At 39.2% G+C, this 20,019-nt stretch overlaps 1 protein-coding gene across 1 annotated transcript in view; it reads right to left on the bottom strand.

Annotated features, from left to right (window-relative positions):
* Nucleotides 1-20,019, bottom strand: part of MYO3A (myosin IIIA) — a 178,029-nt gene that overhangs the window by 134,602 nt on the left and 23,408 nt on the right. Inside the window, exons 4-6 of the mRNA XM_019933176.3 lie at nucleotides 14,529-14,633; nucleotides 13,825-13,924; nucleotides 2,476-2,552 (exon numbers count right to left, since the gene is read on the bottom strand). Coding sequence (XP_019788735.2) covers nucleotides 2,476-2,552; nucleotides 13,825-13,924; nucleotides 14,529-14,633 — 282 coding nt within the window. The remainder of the gene's footprint in view (nucleotides 1-2,475; nucleotides 2,553-13,824; nucleotides 13,925-14,528; nucleotides 14,634-20,019) is intronic.

Here is a 20,019-nt window from a genome sequence, read left to right as displayed (position 1 = left end):
CTTTCACTCTCCAAAGTGTCCTGGCTTGGACAGTAAGTTACATGGTCACCCAGCACAGCTACTGTCTCTCCTGTCCCCTTCACTGTGAAACACACATACTCTAGTTTGGGAAGGATGGCTTTACGTAACCAACAAATGCTACCTTTGATCTAGAATTTAACTGAAAAAATGTCAAATCAAGAATTTCACTTTTCAACTGGTAATCAATTTGAACAATTTTGTTTACCTTACTGTTTTCTAATTCATAGCAATTTGACATTCTTCAACAATTCTAGGTAAGTGGAAATTTATTGAAATATTGCCAATCATTCAAAAGTTGGAAAATGCTTATTACAGGGAGATGCAGATAATATGCACAAAATCTTGAACATATATTTATATGACAGTTTGAAAAGACCACAGTGAACCTTTCTCTTTTAGATAATATCCAGTGGTTTGCTGAGCAGGAAACAACTTTCAAACCCTATTTGTGCTACAGTAGGCTTATTAATAATAAATAATGACTTATCAGTAAAATGCCTGTCTAGTAATTGCATAGTAAGAAGTATAAATTTTAATTATTAAGTTATTTATTATTCTGGTAATTCAATTTTAGATAGATCAAAATATTTCCTTTTCCTCATATACTGGTTCCAAGATCTACTAATCAAAATTATTTTTAATAAATGGCATACTTAAAATATAATACTGGCTTTGTTGCTATAAATTAACATATGAAAAATATAAAGCTAGATGATTAATTATTTAATATTAAACATTTAGTTTTATATATTATAGTATTTTTATAGTAATTAATCATATATGTGGGTAAGATGCAAAGCTTGGTATTATAGCTAAATTTTATTAATTTTTCACTTTGAAAATTTTTCATAAGCTTTTAAAACAACAGTGATATATCAGAACAAACTGAAGAAACTCTCACTTGAGATTCTCTTACTCAATTTTTTTTAGCATTTTTACTTGAGATACTCTTATTCAATTTTGTTTTTGCTTATATAACTATACTTTCTACTTTTATTCTAAGATGTTCTCCCTGTTCAAAAAATTTTTGAATCCATTGGAATTTTTTAAAGTTTCTTAAGCTAACTTATCCTTTCTCCATATTTTACATTACGCTTACATTTTAACTTTTTTTTTGCGAGTAGTAATTGAATTAGTATTAAAGTAGGAACAGTACACCACGATTTAATCCTCAAGCAAATTTAATTCTACGATTTTGCAATATTAATGTAGTATTTGAATTACTTCTCCTCCCTTCACTCGCTAGAGTTGTAGGTAAATAGCAGAGCTTTTCCCAAAGGTTGCACAGAAAGCTTTCAAACATATGTTCTCTGCTGATGAACATAATTAAAAGGATTAAAGGCATTTACAGTGACTGTGGAGAAAAGATGTGACTCTAGAAAACATTTTTCCTCCACTATTTTAGCAGTTTCTCTACAACTTCCCAAAGATGATGGTGAAAAGAATCTCCTGAAGTGCAATGTGGCCCTACGCAGAGTGACTCAACATGGGAAGCTGCTATCAACACAGGCTAATAGGCCTGACTCTGATCTTAAACAAAGACAGGCATTTTTATATTTCTATCCAAGTTAAAAACAAAATCTAAACATCATTAAGAGAGATGCATGCTAAGCAATTAAAAGTATATTTAATGAAAAATTAAGGCTGCAAGTACAGCTGACCCTTGAGCAATACAGGGTTAGGGGTTCCAACCCCTCCCCTCCCCCCAAGCAGTCGAAAATCCATGTACTGTTATCTCTGCCTCAAAAACAGAGGAACTGATAAATGACTCACCCAAGGTCAGGAAGCTGACACAGTTTGGATAGAATCAGGACTCAAACCCTAGTTCTTTTGATTCCACATATTGTGAGCTCTGATCAAACACAAACTTTTCCCCACACTTAGTTAATTTAAAGATCTGTAAAATGGGATTGAGATTAGCAGATACCAACTACTATATAAAAACAGATAAACAACAAGGTCCTACTGTATAGCACAGGGCACTATATTTAATATCTTGTAATAACCTAAAATGAAAAAGAATAGGAAAAAGAACATATACATGTATAACTAAATCACTTTGCTGTACAGCAGAAACTAACACAACGCTGTAAATCAACTATACTTCAATAAAAAAAGAAAACAATCTGTAAAATGAAAATACAGCTACTATATTTATTGAAAAATTTGCATATAAGCAAACCCGCAGTTCAAACCTGTGTTGTTCAACTGTAGTTTCTCTTTACCTCTTGTGACTCATTCATTCAATCCCTCATTTATTCACATATTTGCTCACAGGCCATCTATTATCTCCCATGTCCCTCGTCACACATGAAACTATGTCACATAAAAACAACACAACTGACATTTTCTTCTAGTATATTCCAAAAACACATATGGAGCTAGAGTATGCATAGAAAGGAAACTCAGAAAGGATCAAATGTTACATTTGCATCCCTCAAAACTCTAACCGACCTCAGGAGCCATCCAAAAGGGCGTTCCTACGGATGTATTCCGACGGTGCCAGGTGCTGGTGAGCTGTGCAGACACGCCTGGAAGGAAGAGACGAGACTTACTTCTTGCATTCATTACTCAGGTAAGGAGATTCCAACTGCAATAAATTTGCTTACAAACTAATATTAAAATTCTGTTCCCTTACAGTTTGGATAGAATCAGGACTCAAACCCTAGTTCTTTTGATTCCACATATTGTGAGCTCTGATCAAACACAAACTTTGCCCCACACTTAGTTAATTTAAAGATCTGTAAAATGGGATTGGGATTAGCAGATACCAACTACTATATATAAAACAGATTGAAGTTCAAGCCATTGGACTTGAACTTCACCTTAAAGTATCCTAAGTCAGGGTGTCTACATGGCCAAGATACACAATGGTCCTCCTATTTTCTACTTCTCATATCCAGACGTACCCAGGCTTAAAGCCCCATTCCAAGTTCTAGCGCCCCCTTGCTGACTTAATCTGCTCCTCGTCATACTAACCTCTGTATCTTTTGACCTTCTAGATTTTTTTGTTTGTTTGTTTGTTTTGTGGTACGCGGACCTCTCACTGCTGGGGCCTCTCCCGCTGCGGAGCACAGGCTCTGGACGCGCAGGCTCAGCGGCCATGGCTCACGGGCCCAGCCGCTCCACGGCATGTGGGATCTTTCCGGACCGGGGCACGAACCCACGTCCCCTGCATTGGCAGGTGGACTCTCAACCACTGCGGCACCAGGGAAGCCCGACCTTCTAGATTTTAAACTACTTGCCTGTATTGCATATTTTGGCACGTAGTGATGATTTGAATGGTAGGCTCTCTCCACTCCCACCTCCCTCTCTGCACTACTAAATTCTGGTGAATTTGAGAATGTTTTATATCGTGGTATGCACATAGTAGGTGACTTGTGAATGTGAATAAAATTATTTTCCATCAGTCAACTTGGGACAAATCACACCTGCCCGGAAATTTCAAATTAACTACATCTATGTAAACCAACACCACCAACAGAATCAGTTCTTTTCCTTTAGAGAGTTATACACAGAAGGATTACAATGAAAAGGCATAACCAAATATTTCAATCATGCCATCTCATTAATTCCACCTGGTCAGATACAATCATAAGGGACTCAGGACAATCCAGAGCACAGTCTCCCTCCTCCCATTTCCTACTCTGCTCCTCTGGCTGCACGGTGCTGCTTCCCTTGACCTGCTCTGGACTTGATGGGTTATCCCCAAGTCGTGGCCTTGAACTCCCTGATGTCCCTGTTTTGAAGAGTACCTCCCGGCGTCACATTTGTTTTAGGCTCTAGCTGTTTACCTTATCGGCCAAGTAGAACAAAGGCACTAATTGAGGTTTAAAATTGGATATATTTGATTCCCTCAAGATGATTCCTCCAAGATGATACTTTGTCATGAAATTCAAAGGCCATATTCAGCCAAAAGGGCATCTCACTGGTGGAAACATACTTGAGCAGAGGGCTAGGCAGTATGTTTTGGTTCCATATTAATTTCGTCCCTCAAGGAGCTCCTCCACTAATGTATTAATCTTGTCCTAAGTGGAATCTTCATCTACGGGCTTCACATTTTGCCTTTAAAAAAGCTTATCATTTGACAGAAAAAAATATCCTCATGAAATCAGTTTTGAAATTCAAAGGAAATTATCTAATCTGTGATTGAAGGTTCTCCCTTGAATATTTTCTAACACATGATCTGAAGAAAGGGAGTAAACATTTAACGCACATTTCTCCCAAACGCATCCTCTACCTCTATCTCTACTCCAGGTATTTCACCTTTCAGAAAAATTAAGTATAAATCTAAACATTTTATCTTGTCTTTTCCTATGAATTAAAGGGAGGAATGATTAAGCTTAACTTTTATAGTATCAGAGTACAGTAATTTATTTATATAAGTAGGAAAAGTAAATAGATTTTAAAACAAATTTAACTTAAAATTGATTATAAATCTACTAAAATTTATTCTAAGGGCTTATAATTATTTATGAAAAAATTGAAAATTATATTTGACCCTCGGTGAACATTTTTGTTTCAATTTCATAAAGGTAGTTTAAGAATTCAAACATCATTTAAGCAAAATGTAAAGGGGGTAGAAAAAACCACAACTGAGTAAAATATCGAAAGTTTTTGGTAAGAAAGTGACACTTTAGACTAATCATTTGATACATTTTTCTTCTTTCTGAAGATAAAGAAAATATGATATCACTAGAATTGGCATTTTTCAGCAAGCAGTCATGCCCTGGCGTCTGAAATTATAGATATGGATGTCAGGAAAGGACCATCCCTCCATACTCCACAGGAAATATATTGGGAAGGAGGATAAGAAGAGAGTCTTAGGGTGTGGCACAGGACCCAAGATAGACCATTCAGACTTCTTGGAAATGTGAATCTTGAGCTGGAGACACTAGGCTGACTAGACTACAGCGACTAGGGTGAGTCATCCAGTGTTGAGGATCTAAGGATTAGCCCAGGTGATGCTGCTCTGGAGGTCCAGGGATGCCAGAGCCCCTTCCTAGGAGGCTGGATTGCCCAGCTTCTCCCTTGGCTTTGTAGGCCACTCAGTGCCATTTTCCACAGCATTGCCTAAGTTGGTCAGAGTTAAGTTTCTGTTGCTTACAATCAAGGAACTCTGATACAAGAACCTAATGATTTTACATATAAAGGAGCAAACTAACAAGGGTAATGGTCAATAATAATGATTTTACAAAGTCTAAGAGTTATTAGGTTTTATATTAATACGAATTAAGAATTTTTTAAAGCAAAAGTTTGGCCTCCAAACTTCTTGATCACACATTCCAAACAAGAAGAAACTTCTGAGCAAGCATACTCGATATAGATACAGACTGTTTTCTACATATTTCCTAGTATAGTAATATACACATTATGAAATGTATAAAGATAATTTTAAAGGATGATACTAAAATAATAACTATTATGACTATTTCATAACAAGTTATGGATACTTCTGCACATCAATGATATCTGGGATAATGAATTACAATGCTAATGGGGTCTCGCATATTTAGAGTCCTTTGGGATCCTGCAGAAAGACTGTTTTACACCTGGCTCCTGTAAACTGAATGGAAACAAGAAAAATTCAGCCCAGAATGTGAAGAAGGAAAAACAAAAAGTCTCAAAATAAGTGAAAAAGGAAAAATGCAAGTAGGTAGAATAAGAAACCCTTGAGTCTGAGAATACTGGATAATTATCACATTAAAAACAGGACACACACCTATGAAAGAGTAACAGAGGAAGGTCTTGACCGAATGTCTGTTGAATGCTTCTGCAATGACTGTTAACTCTGAAGATCATTTTCCCAACACAACCAACTACTTCAGAACTAGAAGGCAACTTAATGGTCGTAACATCTAACGTGCTCATTTTCAGGTTAGTAAACTTTAGCTGGAGAGAAAAATGAGTTTCCTGAGGACAAATGGCACTTTTACTTAACATAAATTCCCACAAGAAAATTAGCTAAGAAGGTAGAAAAATGCAAAATTCTCTCAAGAATGACTGACTTAAATTACTTTAAAAGGCAACAGGACGGGCTTCCCTGGTGGTGCAGTGGTTAAGAATCTGCCTGCCAATACAGGGGACACGGGTTCAAGCTCTGGTCCAGGAAGATCCCACATGCCACAGAGCAACTAAGCACGTGCGCCGCAACTACTGAGCCTGCGCTCTAGAGCCTGCGAGCCACAACTACTGAGCCCGCGTGCCGCAACTACTGAAGCACACGCGCCTGAAGCCCGTGCTCTGCAACAAGAGAAGCCACCACAATGAGAAACCTGTGCACCATAACAAAGAGTAGACCCCGCTCGCCACAACTACAGAAAGCCCGTGTGCAGCAACGAAGACCCAACAGAGCCTAAAATAAACAAATAAAATAAGTTTTTTAAATAAAATAAAATAAAATTTTAAAAATAAAGAAATATTTGTTAAAAAAAAAAGTCATCAATTGTCCCAAATATACTTAACAATGAAAGGATCCAATCCAGGATCACGTGGTGTGTTTAGTTGTCATGTCTCTTTGGTCTCCTTCAATCTGGAGGAGTTCCTTAATATTTCCTTGAACTTCATGACCTTGATATTTTTTTTAGAGTTTCAGGCTAGTTATTTTGTAAAATGTTTCCGAACTTGGATTTGTCAGATATTCCCTCAAGATTATATTTTTGGCAGGAATATCATGGAAGGGAAGTCTTCTCCTTGTATCCTATCAGGTGGTATGTGATTTCCAGTTGTCACATCAGTAGTTGTATTCACTTTGCTTACTTGATTAAGTCTGTGTCTGCCAGGCTTCTCGCCTATAAAGTTTCTCCTTCTCTTTTGTAATTAAGTATTTTATGCAGAGCTTTTTGAGACTATCTAAATATCCTATTTTTAATCAAAACTTAACCCACTAGTTCAGCATCCATTGAAGTTTTTGGATGAATTAATTATTACTATGATGGTTGCCAAAAGATAATTTTTAAACTTTCATTATTCCTTCTATATTCATTAGCTGGCATTCTTCTATAAAGAAAAGCTTTAGCTTTTTTCCCATTCATCTATTTGTGTGTGTAAGTACGAAAGTATGAATTAATGGATTTCTACTTTATTCAATGGACATCATTGTTACCATCATTATTATCATTATTTTGATGCTCAAACTGTCCCAGATTTGGTCAGTGAGAATCACTTCAATTTGGCTTCTGTGTCCTTTTGACATTGTCTCCATCATTCTTTGGGCAGTTCCTCACTTTTTGGCACATTAAGTTCCAGGCTTATCTTGTATAGCCTTAAAAATCAGCTTTTCTCCAAGAATGCCTGCTTACTATTAGTGGAGAATTATATTTAAAAACTGAGAGCTAGGTGTTTGATGTGCTTGCTCTTGGGGCATCAAGCTTGCAAGTTCTCTTAGTGGACATAGCCAGACAACCTGTATACACACACACACACACACACACACACACACACACACACACACACACACACACGTATCACATTACATTTCTTTTCATATGCCTCTCTCTACATATTGAAAACCATGAGTTCACACTGACACCTCCAATTCCACTCCAACATTATGGGGTTCAGTTTTCTCCCTTCCACATTTGTAATTCCCATCTCTAACAGTAAGAAACCTGGCTCCCATTGTCCTCAGGATATTTCCAGATGGTATCAAGCCCCCTTTATGTAACCAACCCCTTGTCTCCATTTTGACCCCTATGCAGACGCACTTATCCAGCTCAGGCTCTGACAACCTGACTGGGGTCACCACCATCCCCCTAGACAAATGCTCTCTTTGTCCCCTCCTCGGGGACTCAACACCCCAAGCCGAGCCACCACTGCCCCTCCCCTCCCAGCGTGGACACCTTCCTCACCCCTTTCAGGTCCAAACCATTTGCTGAGCTGCACCCCGACTCCCATGCTTTCTCGGGCCCACCAAATGCCTTTTGTTCTGAATTATTCTGGAAGAAAGGAAGGAATGAAGGGAACTTCATAGTTTTTAAATTCAGGTGTGCCTGCCTCACTGGATGCTACAAAAGTGGGTTATTAATAAATAAGTCACAACTTCTCTTTGACCTACATTATTCATTGGGGATTTGGTCTAAAATCGAGCATGTGGGTAATAAGAGACTGAAAGCCATAAAATAGTCTGTCATAAGAACGATGTCTAAATAAGTCACAAGAAGTACATTCTGTACTTTGGTATTGAAATGTTAACTATTCTATTAGAAATGAAGATCCCCAGAGAGAAATCTGTAGAAATGAGAACGGAGTACTGCCCTTTAAATTTAGTCTCTCTTTCATTTTCTATTCCAAATGCGGACTGCTTTTTCAGACGTTAGTTGACTTGCCTAAAGGGGTTTATCTCCTGGGAGGTTGTGTTATTTATTGATTGATCATACACCAGTGACTGCTAATGTATTTCATTTATAATATCTGCAAGCTCACTTGTCTTTTTATTCTCTGAGGTGGCCGGTGGTTTTCTGTAAAAGCCTAGCCCACTTAACAAGAAAACAAAAGGTTTTCTTAAAGGCTCTACTCATAACTAGCATTAGCAAACTGAATCTTACTTTTAGTGTAATTAAATAGCTTGATATTTAAAGTTAATATCCAGTTGACTCTAGCAAAGGGCTATTATTTTTTTAAACAGAAAGAAGCACCTATTTGGGGAACTCAGATTTTCAATATTTAGCAACTATCAATATTTAAATGAAGTATTTATTTACTATTTATCAAGTACCTACTATGCATACAACACTGAGCTGGGGCGAGGTGACAGTATCACTTCATGATAATAGCTCAGATTTTTTAAATTATAAAGTGTCAGTAATTATACTACGTAGCTCACCTGTATCATCCCATTTACTCTCCACAGTGATCAACCGTATGAGGTAGAGACTGTTTTTCATACTTGATGTCCCTGGAGATTTTAAGTGACCTTCTCAAGGTCACACAATTACATGGAAAATCCTGCCTCCCGTTCACTCACTCATTCGAGAGTATTTATCGAGCACTTCCGATGTGCCAGTGCCATGCTTGGTTCCAGGGACAGAGTGACAGGCCTGACAGAGACCGAGCCATCGCAAAGCTCACAGCTTAGCAGCGAAGGCAGTCAGATTAAACACATGATTACAACCCAGTGTGATAACTGTTTGGCTAAAGAAAAGACAGAGTGCATATATACAATGGAATATTACTCAGCCATTAAAAAGAATGAAATAATGTCATTTGCAGCAACATGGATGGACCTGGAGATGATCATACTAAGTGAAGTAAGTCAGACAGAGAAAGACAAATATCATATGATGTCGTTTATATGCGGAATCTAAAAAAACATGATACAAATGAACTTGTTTACAAAACAGAAACAGACTCACAGACTTAGAGAACAAACTTACGGTTACCAGGGGGAAGGGTAGGGGGAGGATAGTTAGGGAGTTTGGAACTGACATGCACACACTGCCATATTTAAAATAAATAATCAACAATGACCTACTGTACAGTATAAGGAACTCTGCTCAATATTCTGTAATAACCTAAATGAGAAAAGAATCTGAAAAAGAATAGATGTATGTATATGTATAACTGAATCACTTTGCTGTACACCTGAAACTAACACAACATTGTTAATCAACGGTACTCCAATATAAAATACAAATTTTTTAAAAAAGAAAGGATAGGGTGCTGGGGAAGTTCTCAGCCAGGCAGACAGAAGTTAGCTGGGGGCAGGGGTGAGGGGAGGTTTCCATGCAGGGAAAGCATCATGTTTGTAACCGGTCACAAAATTCAATGACATAAATCTTAGATACATAAAGAGAACTGTCATTGTGATTTCTTCATTTTGCCTCTAACTATCATGGGCTCTCCTATGTCCCTACCCACTGGCTGGGAGAAGTAAAGCTTAGTCAGATCGAAACCGTAAGTCCTTTTAGAAAGAGTTCAGTCTCTCTTGAATGAAAGTGCTTGCTCCATCTCTCAGATGGAGCCCCTCCTTCTTCTCTCCTGAAGATGGTACTGTCTGTACAGGATGAGGGATGGCTTATAAGACCTTGTGGTGGGGAGAAGAGGGAGGGTCCTCGGGTGTGGTCGGTCTCTGGTCTCTGGGGCCACGTTCCTTTGTCTGCCTGCCTGCTAGGGGCCCCCTGGCCCTCCTGATGGGGTCTGCATCCAGTGAGCCTGTGGCCTCTTCTCATGCAGGCAGGGCTACCTGTGTAGGGCCTCCTGGCAGACGAAGGCTCAGGGTGGCTTCAGCTGGGGCTGACAATGCTCTGAGGTCTGGCTGTGACTCCTATTCAGACCTGGCTCAGGTGATCTGGGCTCTGCCCCTCGCCGCCCATCCTGAGCAGCCCCCTCTAGAAACTCCCCAGACAGATTTTCAGTTATTGGGGGGTTAACGGGAGCAGAGGGTAAGGGGTCTGGAGAAGCTTAGCTTGAGTGCTTCCCGTACCTAATCACTCTGCACCTCTGCGTCAGGACGATGTGATCACACCAGTCTGGACTGGCACAGACTCTGCAGGGACTTTGTCTGGGACTCAGAATGATGGTGGTGGGAAGAGTGAGGGTAAGAGTTCCTTTCCACCCTCGTTGTCACCTTCACTTTTTAAAAGCTCATCTCACTGTCCCGCCTCTTTCTCTGTTTCACCTTTCCACAATTACCCGAGAACTGGAAAGGGTTTCCTTCTTCTTTCTGTTCTCTCTTATGCAAAACCCTACGATGGATCCCTGGAATTTCCCTCTCATAAGCTAAAGAGAAGATAAAGCAATTTAGACAGATCTTTCTCAAGAGATAACCCGGGTCTTGCTACACATTCCTATTTTTTAATATTACCTCAGTCATTTTCTTGCATTCCTTCTGGAACAAATCTTAACCCCCGCCCCCCGCCCCAAACAGAGAGATGCTTCTGGCAGACCGGGGTGAAGGTCACATTCTTGGATAAGCAAGAGAAGAGCATGTTAACCAATTTCGAAGAACTTCCTCCGACACATGTGTTAAGAGCCCTGATTGAGAAAGACGGTGGTACATTTAAGAGGCTGAAAGAAGTTGACCTGGCTCACAGGTAATAGGAAGAGGGGGTCCCTGCTGTGCACCAATGGGCAAAAAAAAAGGTGTTAATCATTCAGTGCTTTACTCTGGGCCAGCAGACAGGATCACAAGGCGCACAGCCCTCCCCAAGGAGGGCTGACTAACCACGGACAAGATACTGAGCGAGAGAGCGGCAGGGTCAGCTGAGCCAGAGCTGCGGTGCGGGGAACGGTCTGGAAGGAGAGGAATGAGACCGGCTGCAGCGGGGTTAGTAAAGTGTGGCCGCAGGAGCCCAGGTCAGAGATGATGGTGAGGATCGGGGCAGAGAGATAAAGATGGAGCCTGGGAATTTATAACAGAGACACAGCCTTGTGACGCATGGTAGACGTGGGCGGTGAAGACAAAGGAAAGCTCAAGGATAAGCTAAGATTTCTAGCTTGAGCCACAAAACAGATACCGAGGACTTTTTTCTAAGGCAAGAAACTCTCGATATGAAGCAGATCCCCGGGAATGGGTGAGATGGTGGGGTTCCATCTGAGCATTTAGAGGACTGGCAGCCATCCGAGTACAGATCTCCAGTACCCAATAATGAGCCCACTGCACATTTTATGAGGAGAGAAATCCAAATAAAAATATATTCTAAACTCCTTTCCCTCCAGCTGTGGCATTCTCTGAAAATCTGATTTAAACATAAACTGAGGACCCTGATTTTCAGTTTGGTTCTGCAGCTGGTGGCTCAGTACACTGTATTCCTTATGCCCCTGAGAAGCCTCACTACGTATGAAGCCCCATCCTCGGGTTTTAATTCATATGAAAACCTTAAACCATCTTAGGTGAATCGAATCCATGTCCTCTTACCATGGAGAACAGAAATATAAGCATCCTTTTATATGCAAATAATAGCATTTTAGTATCAGACACCAGGGACACAATAGGCAACTGACCCTCTTCTCTAATTGCTGCTGACAGTAAAGTCTTTAAGTTAATTAATATAAAACCAAAGCTCCCGTTTTGTCGGCTTTCTACATTATGACTACTTTCTAAAGATATCATAATAAAGGCCACTTTATTTATTATCTAGGTGTATATTTTTGCTCTGGATTACTTTGGAGGGTGTCCCAGGAAGCTGCCTTTCTCAGAGCTACTGGTTTATCAAGTTCTTTTTTGTGTGTGACTGAAGAAGACGTTTACCTACATTTGTTTTAACAATTTTCATCTGGGCTCTATATATTGTAGCCACTTTTTAGAGCAAGAGAATTATGAGATCTCAAGTTAAATATTAAGTTCTCCATTTGGGTCTGTTAAGACCGGAGCCAAAATTATTGTCTGAAGAGAGTCATGGCTCTGTCCATGGAGCAGTGAAGAGTGTTTGTTGTTGTTTTTTAGAATTTCAGGCCCAAGTTCTCATTAGCATCCTAACCCGGACAGATTGTTCAAATGCACGGCTCTGAACTCGACTAGTAACACACACTAGCTGCATCCCAGCTATTAACCAGGACTTCATTGCCAAGCTCACTGCTGCTCCGTAGTTTTCAAATGCTCAGCTGAGGGAAAAAAACACGTGGTCGTTCGAAAGATACGCTATTCAACTGTTCCTGTCTAGATGCTCTGAAGTTCATTCCTGGGTGAAGACAGATCACTAAAGAGCTACATACGGGGATTAAAACAATGAATTTCTAAAGTGAGTCGATTACTTTCCCTAAGCTTCATTTTCCAAAATGCAAAATGAAGGAAGAGTCACTCATTCATTCAACTATTACTCACTAAGCTACTATTCCCAAAGTATTAGGTCTACAAAATAGAAGATGACATAGTCCCGCCTCTTAATGACCCTGTCTACCTGTGAGCCTAAGTATCTTTATCTACATAGGAAGACCAAATAGACCATCATAATCTTATGTGATAAACACAGAAATGGAGAAATATACAGGGTACAGAAGCACAAGGAGAGACACCTTACCCAGCCTGAGTGCAGGAAGGGGAGAACAACAGGGATACTGAGATGTCCTAGAATAATGCTACCCGCTCTCACGGGTGTCGTGTGTTAGTGGGGATCCAGTGAGACGGGGGAGATATCACTGTCACAACTGGAAAAGGAGGAGCCGAGGTATCAGCTACAGTGCCTCTGGCTCTGACACAGACACTCCGAATTGGCTCAGTCAATACGGAAATGTATTATCTCACATGACAGAAGGTCCAGAGATAGGGGAGGTTTCAAAGTCAGTTGATGTAGTGGCTGGACTATGTCACCAAGGACCCTCCTTCTTCCCGTCTCGCAGGGCTGCCTTTCCACTTGGGATGGAACACCTCAGGATAGAACAAGGTGGCTGCGGGCAACACAATAAGACATGGAAGGTCCCAAGTAAGAAAGAGACCATCTTTACTTGTGCTGCCCTCTTAGGAGGGAAAACATTTTCCCAGAGACATTTGAAGGTTTCCCCTCATGTCTCAAAATCCTGGGTTTGGGCACCTGCCCGTCGGGAAAGCAATCAGTAGTAAGGCCGTGGGCTTTACCATTTAGACTTCGTGTGATTACGTGGAGCCCGTCTATTTCAGAGGATCAACCACACATACTGCTGCAGGAGCGTCACAGGCACACGATGGCTGACTTGAAAGAAGTCACTCTTCCTTCTGGGAATCTCTCATTTGCCAAATTTTTTAAAATCTCTGCAACTTTCCTACCTCAATGAGATACTGGTTTTTTCTCTTTTGATGCCTACAAAGCAAGGCTGACGGAAAACGATCAAATCACGTCACACGAGTCATTCTGCGGCCCAAATCCATGCATTTCAAACAAAACTTACCGAAATCTACGAGTTTAACTCCGCCTTCGATGGTTAATAGGATGTTATTTCCTTTTATATCACGGTGGATAGTCTTGTTGTTATGTAAATGCTGAAGTCCCTAGAAGTGGGAAATAAATACATAGTGACTTTTAGAGAAAGCAGCAAAAACACATTTTTCAGATGGATGCATTTATACAAAATCAATAGGAAACACACCACACGTTAAAATTAACAAAGGTTCTTAAATGCTTCACATTGAGTTAGTCAAATCAAAGTATATCATTTCCACTTTGGACTATATAAAAATTCAAAAAAACCAGTGCATACTCCTCAGCCCTTAGCAAATAGTTTATTTAAAATGTGCTGATCTCAACATAAGAAAACATTCTATACACTCATTTGAAATAATGGCTCTTAAAGGAATAAATAAATAAACAATGGCAAATAAAAACCTAACTATTAGTAAAAATACACATTATCTACCTTTACCATAATCTCAGAAATATACCTAGGAGATCAAAACTCAGGTTTCTGTTGACACAAGGAGGGTAGATCTCTAATGGAAAAAAGGAATTAGTTACGCTAAACATTTCACATTTTGCATCTTACTCTTGCATCGATAAATACTAATGTAGTGATGCTTTGCTAAAAATAGGATCCTCACTTTTTATTTAACTGGAACTGCCTCGTAATTAATGCACAAACAATTTAAACCACCTTACCAACAGCGCTTCACGTAAAATATAGGCAATTATGGGCTCACTCATTCTTTTGCCCTTCTTCAGAAATCCTTTCACAAGATCTGTCACTGATCCTCCGTTGCACAGCTATAAAAGAATATTTCAAGATAGATAATAAAATGATATGCCATTTTAAGTACTTGCTATAAAAGGTTTTCTCAAAACGTTTTACAAAACTGTTCTAATTTTTTGTTTCGAACAATTATTCCCATCATCTTTATGGTTTCATAAATGAAATGAAGATATAAACTTGTACTAGTGTACAATTAATTACTGGAACACAGCTTCCATTTGAATTAATTTTTAGAAGAGAATCTGGAGAAGCACTGGGCTTGGCTTATAAATTTAAGGAAAAGAATTATGATTCTATAAATCAGTCTCAAATTTTAAGATCTAGGGCTTAAAGGCATTCTTGATTCCTGATAGTTTAATTAATAGTGCAATGTGACCTCAATCCATGGCTATATACTGTTTCATATGCGCATTAATTTAAAGACATACCTCCCTTCTGGTAAAACTTCAGAGTGTGCTGAAGTAAGGGTTACAAATACTATTTTCGAAAACTGTTTTAAGTGTCATGTTCCCTAGCTCTTCCTCCCTCCACACCTCCCAAGAGTAGAGACAAACAAGAGGGAGGGGCATGGTAGGGGAATTTTTCACATCCAGGTTTCTCTGAAGTTAGGTAACATGAAGTCCCACAGTAAACTTTCAAACAGGCTGTGCATTCTCAGAAGAGACAAACACTGACATTAGCAGTGGAACATGAGAGGGGAGATAACTAGGTAAATGGTCCCAACAAAGCTTTGACCCCGTGATCCCCTAATGTCTGATCCATTAGCGTTTGCTGTCAGCTCTGTCTCTCCCCCCAGGGCTCTGGTCCATGGTCTCCTTGCCCTTACCCTGAACTATGGGGCCTCCTCTGACACCTCAGTGCCTGCAAACTAAGAGCCTGGCATTTCCCTGACTCTACTGACCTAAATGGACGTAGAAAACAAAGGTGAGAGGAAGTGTATTCCTGACACCCTCATCTAAAATACTGAACACATTTTCTCTCAAACTTTTTTCTAACACAGTGATTAGATTTTATTGGATGCCTTAACACTTCTGATACATTATAGATTAGATAATAACAGCTGTGTTGGGCACATTTTTTAAGCTAGCACATTTCTAATCCATTTACATGCATTATCTGTGTATCTCACCACTCTGTGAAATAGGAATTATTAGCATCTCCATACTAAGGATTGGGAAAGTGAGGCACAAAATTGCTAAAAGGTAACTTGGAAAAGATCACACAGTAGTGACAGAGCTAAGACCTCAACTTGGACAGCCTGACTTTAGAGTCCAGTCTTACATTTAATCATGACATGTCATGATCCCCCAAAAGGAGGTCTGGGCTGGCTGGTCGATCTAGCCATCATGTGTAATATTGTTTTTGTAAGTGTGTTTAAAATCTAAACACGAAATCACAAATGAACACTTAGATGCAACTCCTTTTGTAACTGGTGTCTTTCTACATGCAAAGAAAACTTTCATCTTCTACAGGAATCTGTGCAGCCCTAGCACTCCCAAACCAGCATTTTCTTCTGCAGAAAAGGGAACACCTTTTAACTGGATAAGAAGCAGAGTGTGCTGTCCTGACAACAGAATACAGGGTCACATTGCCTCCTCTGTGGCCCAGCAAGATTAGTTCACAAAATTATTCAAAATTGACTGAAAAGAGGGTTTCCCTGGTGGCGCAGTGGTTAAGAATCTGCCTGCCAATGCAGGGGACACGGGTTCGAGCCCTGGTCTGGGAAGATCCCACATGCCACAGGGCAACTAAGCCCGTGAGCCACAACTACTGAGCCTGCGCGTCTGGAGCCTGTGCTCCACAACGGGAGAGGCCGCGACAGTGAGAGACCCACGCACCGCGATGAAGAGTGGCCCCCGCTTGCCGCAACTGGAGAAAGCCCTCACACAGAAACGAAGACCCAACACAGCCAAAAAACTTAATTAATTAATTTTTTAAAAATTGACTGAAAAGAAATTGAGTCCTTTAAATTGCAGAGCACTTATTTAAAAGAACCAAGTTTTAGGACCAGTTTTTAAATTTCCAAAATTCATTGCAGGGTGACTGGCTTTTCCTATGTCTCCAAAGTGTGGCCTCTTTGCTGCATCTTCTGTGATTGACTATTATGTTAATTCAAGAGTAAACAGCTAGGATCTTACAGGGAGAATAAAGGAGCCATAAAGAAATGTGCAGGATGAGGTTTCCCTGGTGGCGCAGTGGTTGAGAGTCCACCTGTCAATGCCAGAGGACATGGGTTCGAGCCGTGGTCCGGGAAGATCCCACATGCTGCAGAGCAACTGGGCCTGTGCGCCACAACTACTGAGCCTGCACTCTAGAGCCTGCGAGCCACAACTACTGAGCCCTCGTGCCTAGAGCCTGTGCTCTGCAACAAGAGAAGGCACTGCAATGAGAAGCCCGCGCACTGCAACAAAGAGTAGCCCCTGCTCACCGCAACGAAGAGCAGCCCCTGCTCACCGCAACTAGAGAAAGCCCATGTACAGCAACGAAGACCCAACGCAGCCAAAAATAAATAAATAAAATAAATAAATAAATAAATAAATTTATTTTAAAAAAAAGAAATGTGCAGGAAATAAAATAAAAATTGGAAAAAGAACTAATGCGATCATAGAGTTTGCACTAAGAAGTTCAAATACCACTTTCTGGTATCGATATTTCTTTGACATAGTTATTTTCCCTAACTAGTAAAGTTGAGAATACAGGATTCTTTGTGATATACACTTTAGTTTTTTTTTAAAGTAAGGTATGTTGAGGCATAATTTACATACAATAAAATTCACCCAATTTAGCATACAATTCTGAGTATTGACAAACATATTAGTCATGTAACCACAACCACAGTCAAGATATAGAACAACTCCATCACACAAAAATCTACCCTCCTGTCTCTTTGTAGTCAAACCTCTTCCCCAGTCCCTGGCAAGCTAATCTCTTCTCTGCCCCTATGATTTTGTCTTCGCAGGAATGTCATGTGGGTTGAGTCATAAGGTGTGTAGCCCATTAAGTCTAGCTCCTTTGATTTGGCACAATGAATCTGAGATTCATCTTTGTTGCTGTACATTCCTTCTTTAATGCTATTTTAATGTTAGTCATTCCTTCTTTAATGCTGAGTATTCCACTGAATAGATAAACCACTGTTTGTTTATCCATTCATTAATTGAAAGACTTTTGAGTTGTTTGCAGTTTTTGGCAATTATGAGGAAAACCACTGTAAACATTTGCATAATAGGCTTTTCCATGAATATGGTTTTCATTGCTGTTGGGAATTGTTGGGTCCTATCGGTCACATGTATGACCTTCTAGGTATTTGCTAAACTATTTCCCGAAGTGGCTGTACCATTCTGCATTCCCACTAGCAGTGAACGAGAGTTCCAGTTGCTCCACATCCTCGTCAGCAGTTGACACTGTGACTTTTTAAAAAGCCATTCTAAATGGATCTCATGTGATTTTGATCTGAGTTTGTCTAATGACTAATTTCATTGACCATCTTTTCATGTATGTATTTGCTATCCATTTACTTTCTTTGGTGAAGTGTTCAAATTTTTGGTTCATTTTTTATTTTTTTTTATTATTGAGTTTTGAGAGTTCTTTATGTATGTTGGATACAAGTCCTTTCTCCCAGTTTGTGGCTTGACCTTTTATTTTAAGTGTCTTTTGAAAAGCAGAAGTTCTAAATTTATCATGTTAAAAATTTTACGGAAAGTGTTTTTTATGTCATATCAAGAAAATGTTTGCCTAACCCAAGGTCAAAAAATTTTTCTTCTATAATTCCTTCAGGAAGTTTTACAGTTTTAGGTTCCACATACAGGTAGGTCTATAATCCATTTTCAGTTAATTTTTGTACATTTGTTAGGTATGGATTATATATGGATGCCCAATTATTACAGAACACTTTTCTATTATTCAAAGGTACCCAGAAAACAGAAAATATGACTCTGAATTGGGTTTAAAACCTAGTTACCAACACAAGGAATAGGGTAATCTTAAATGTATACTGTTAAGTGAAAGAAGGCAATTTGAAAATACTACATACTGTCTGATTCCAACTATATGACATTCTGGGAAAGGCAAGACAATGGATCCTGTAAAAAGATCAATGATTAACAGGGTTCAGGGAAGAGAAAGGGAAGAATGACCAGATGGAGCACAGAGGAATTTTTAGGGCAGTGAAACAAGTCTATATGATATTGTAATGGTGGATACAGGTAATTATTTATTTATCAAAATCCATAAAAAGTATACCACCGAGAGTGAACCCTAATGTAAACTGTGGACCTTGGATGGTACTGATGTGTCAATGTAGGTTCATCAGTTGTAACAAATGCACCACTCTGGTAAGAAATGTAGATAATGGGGGAGTCTATGCATGTGTGGGGGCAGAGGACATATGAGAAATCTCTGTACCTCCCTCTCAATTTTTCTTTGACTCTAAAACTATGCTAAAAAATAAAGTCTTTAAAATATCTGTAAAATGTACCACACAGAGAATTAACCCTAATGTAAACTATGGACTTTAGTTAACAATAATGTATCCTTATTGTCTCATCAACTGTAACAAATGTTCCATACCAATGCAAGATGTTAATAACAGGGAAAACTTGGTGAGGGGGATTTATGGAAACTCTCTGAACTTTCCACTCATTTTTTCCATAAACCTAAACCTGTTCAAAAAAATAAAATCTATTAATTTTTTAAAATCTAGCTGCTAACATCAAGAATATTTGAAAAGGTTCTAAACTAATAATGAAGGAGCAAAGAAAATTACTCCAAGTTATGTCAGACCCCTTACAGGGTCTTCTTAGAAACTAATTATTCTACTATTTGGCTGCTGCCTAAGCAGGAATAGTGGTTTAATTTTCAGAATGGAAAGGGGTCTTTTGAATGAAACTTCAAGAAGAGGTAGATTAAAACGAAAAAGAAATTATTAAACAGACCATAGGGACCAAATGTCAATAAACCACAAGTTAACTTGTGGTTGACCTCTTCCTAAAGATGCCCGAGATATCACCATGAATATTCTAAATCCTCGTTTAGAATTAGCAACATTTCAAATATGCTCTAGGATGAAATTTACTTTTGTTCAATTAGCATAAAATGCCTTTCATACATGAATAAAGTGAAAAACAATTAACTTTAGTACGTTTGTTTTTAAATGAATGTGAAGGATTAAAATATATTAAAGGAAATGCAAATGTTGAATTAAGCAACAGATCATAAAAAATGAAAATGACCGTTATGTTTCCATTTAAAAAGAACTGCACCCAGAGGAATGAATTGCATCATATTAACCCTATGCAATTCTTAAATCACCAAGATAGGTTAAAAGGGGGATTTGTAATAGGGGACCAGAAAACCCTTAAGTGTAGCTTCGCAGCACAATGCTATAACAGGGCCTTAACGTTC

The sequence above is a fragment of the Tursiops truncatus genome, chromosome 2 (assembly GCF_011762595.2).
Source record: "Tursiops truncatus isolate mTurTru1 chromosome 2, mTurTru1.mat.Y, whole genome shotgun sequence".
NCBI lineage: Eukaryota > Metazoa > Chordata > Mammalia > Artiodactyla > Delphinidae > Tursiops > Tursiops truncatus.
This window is presented reverse-complemented; position numbering and strand designations above follow the sequence as displayed.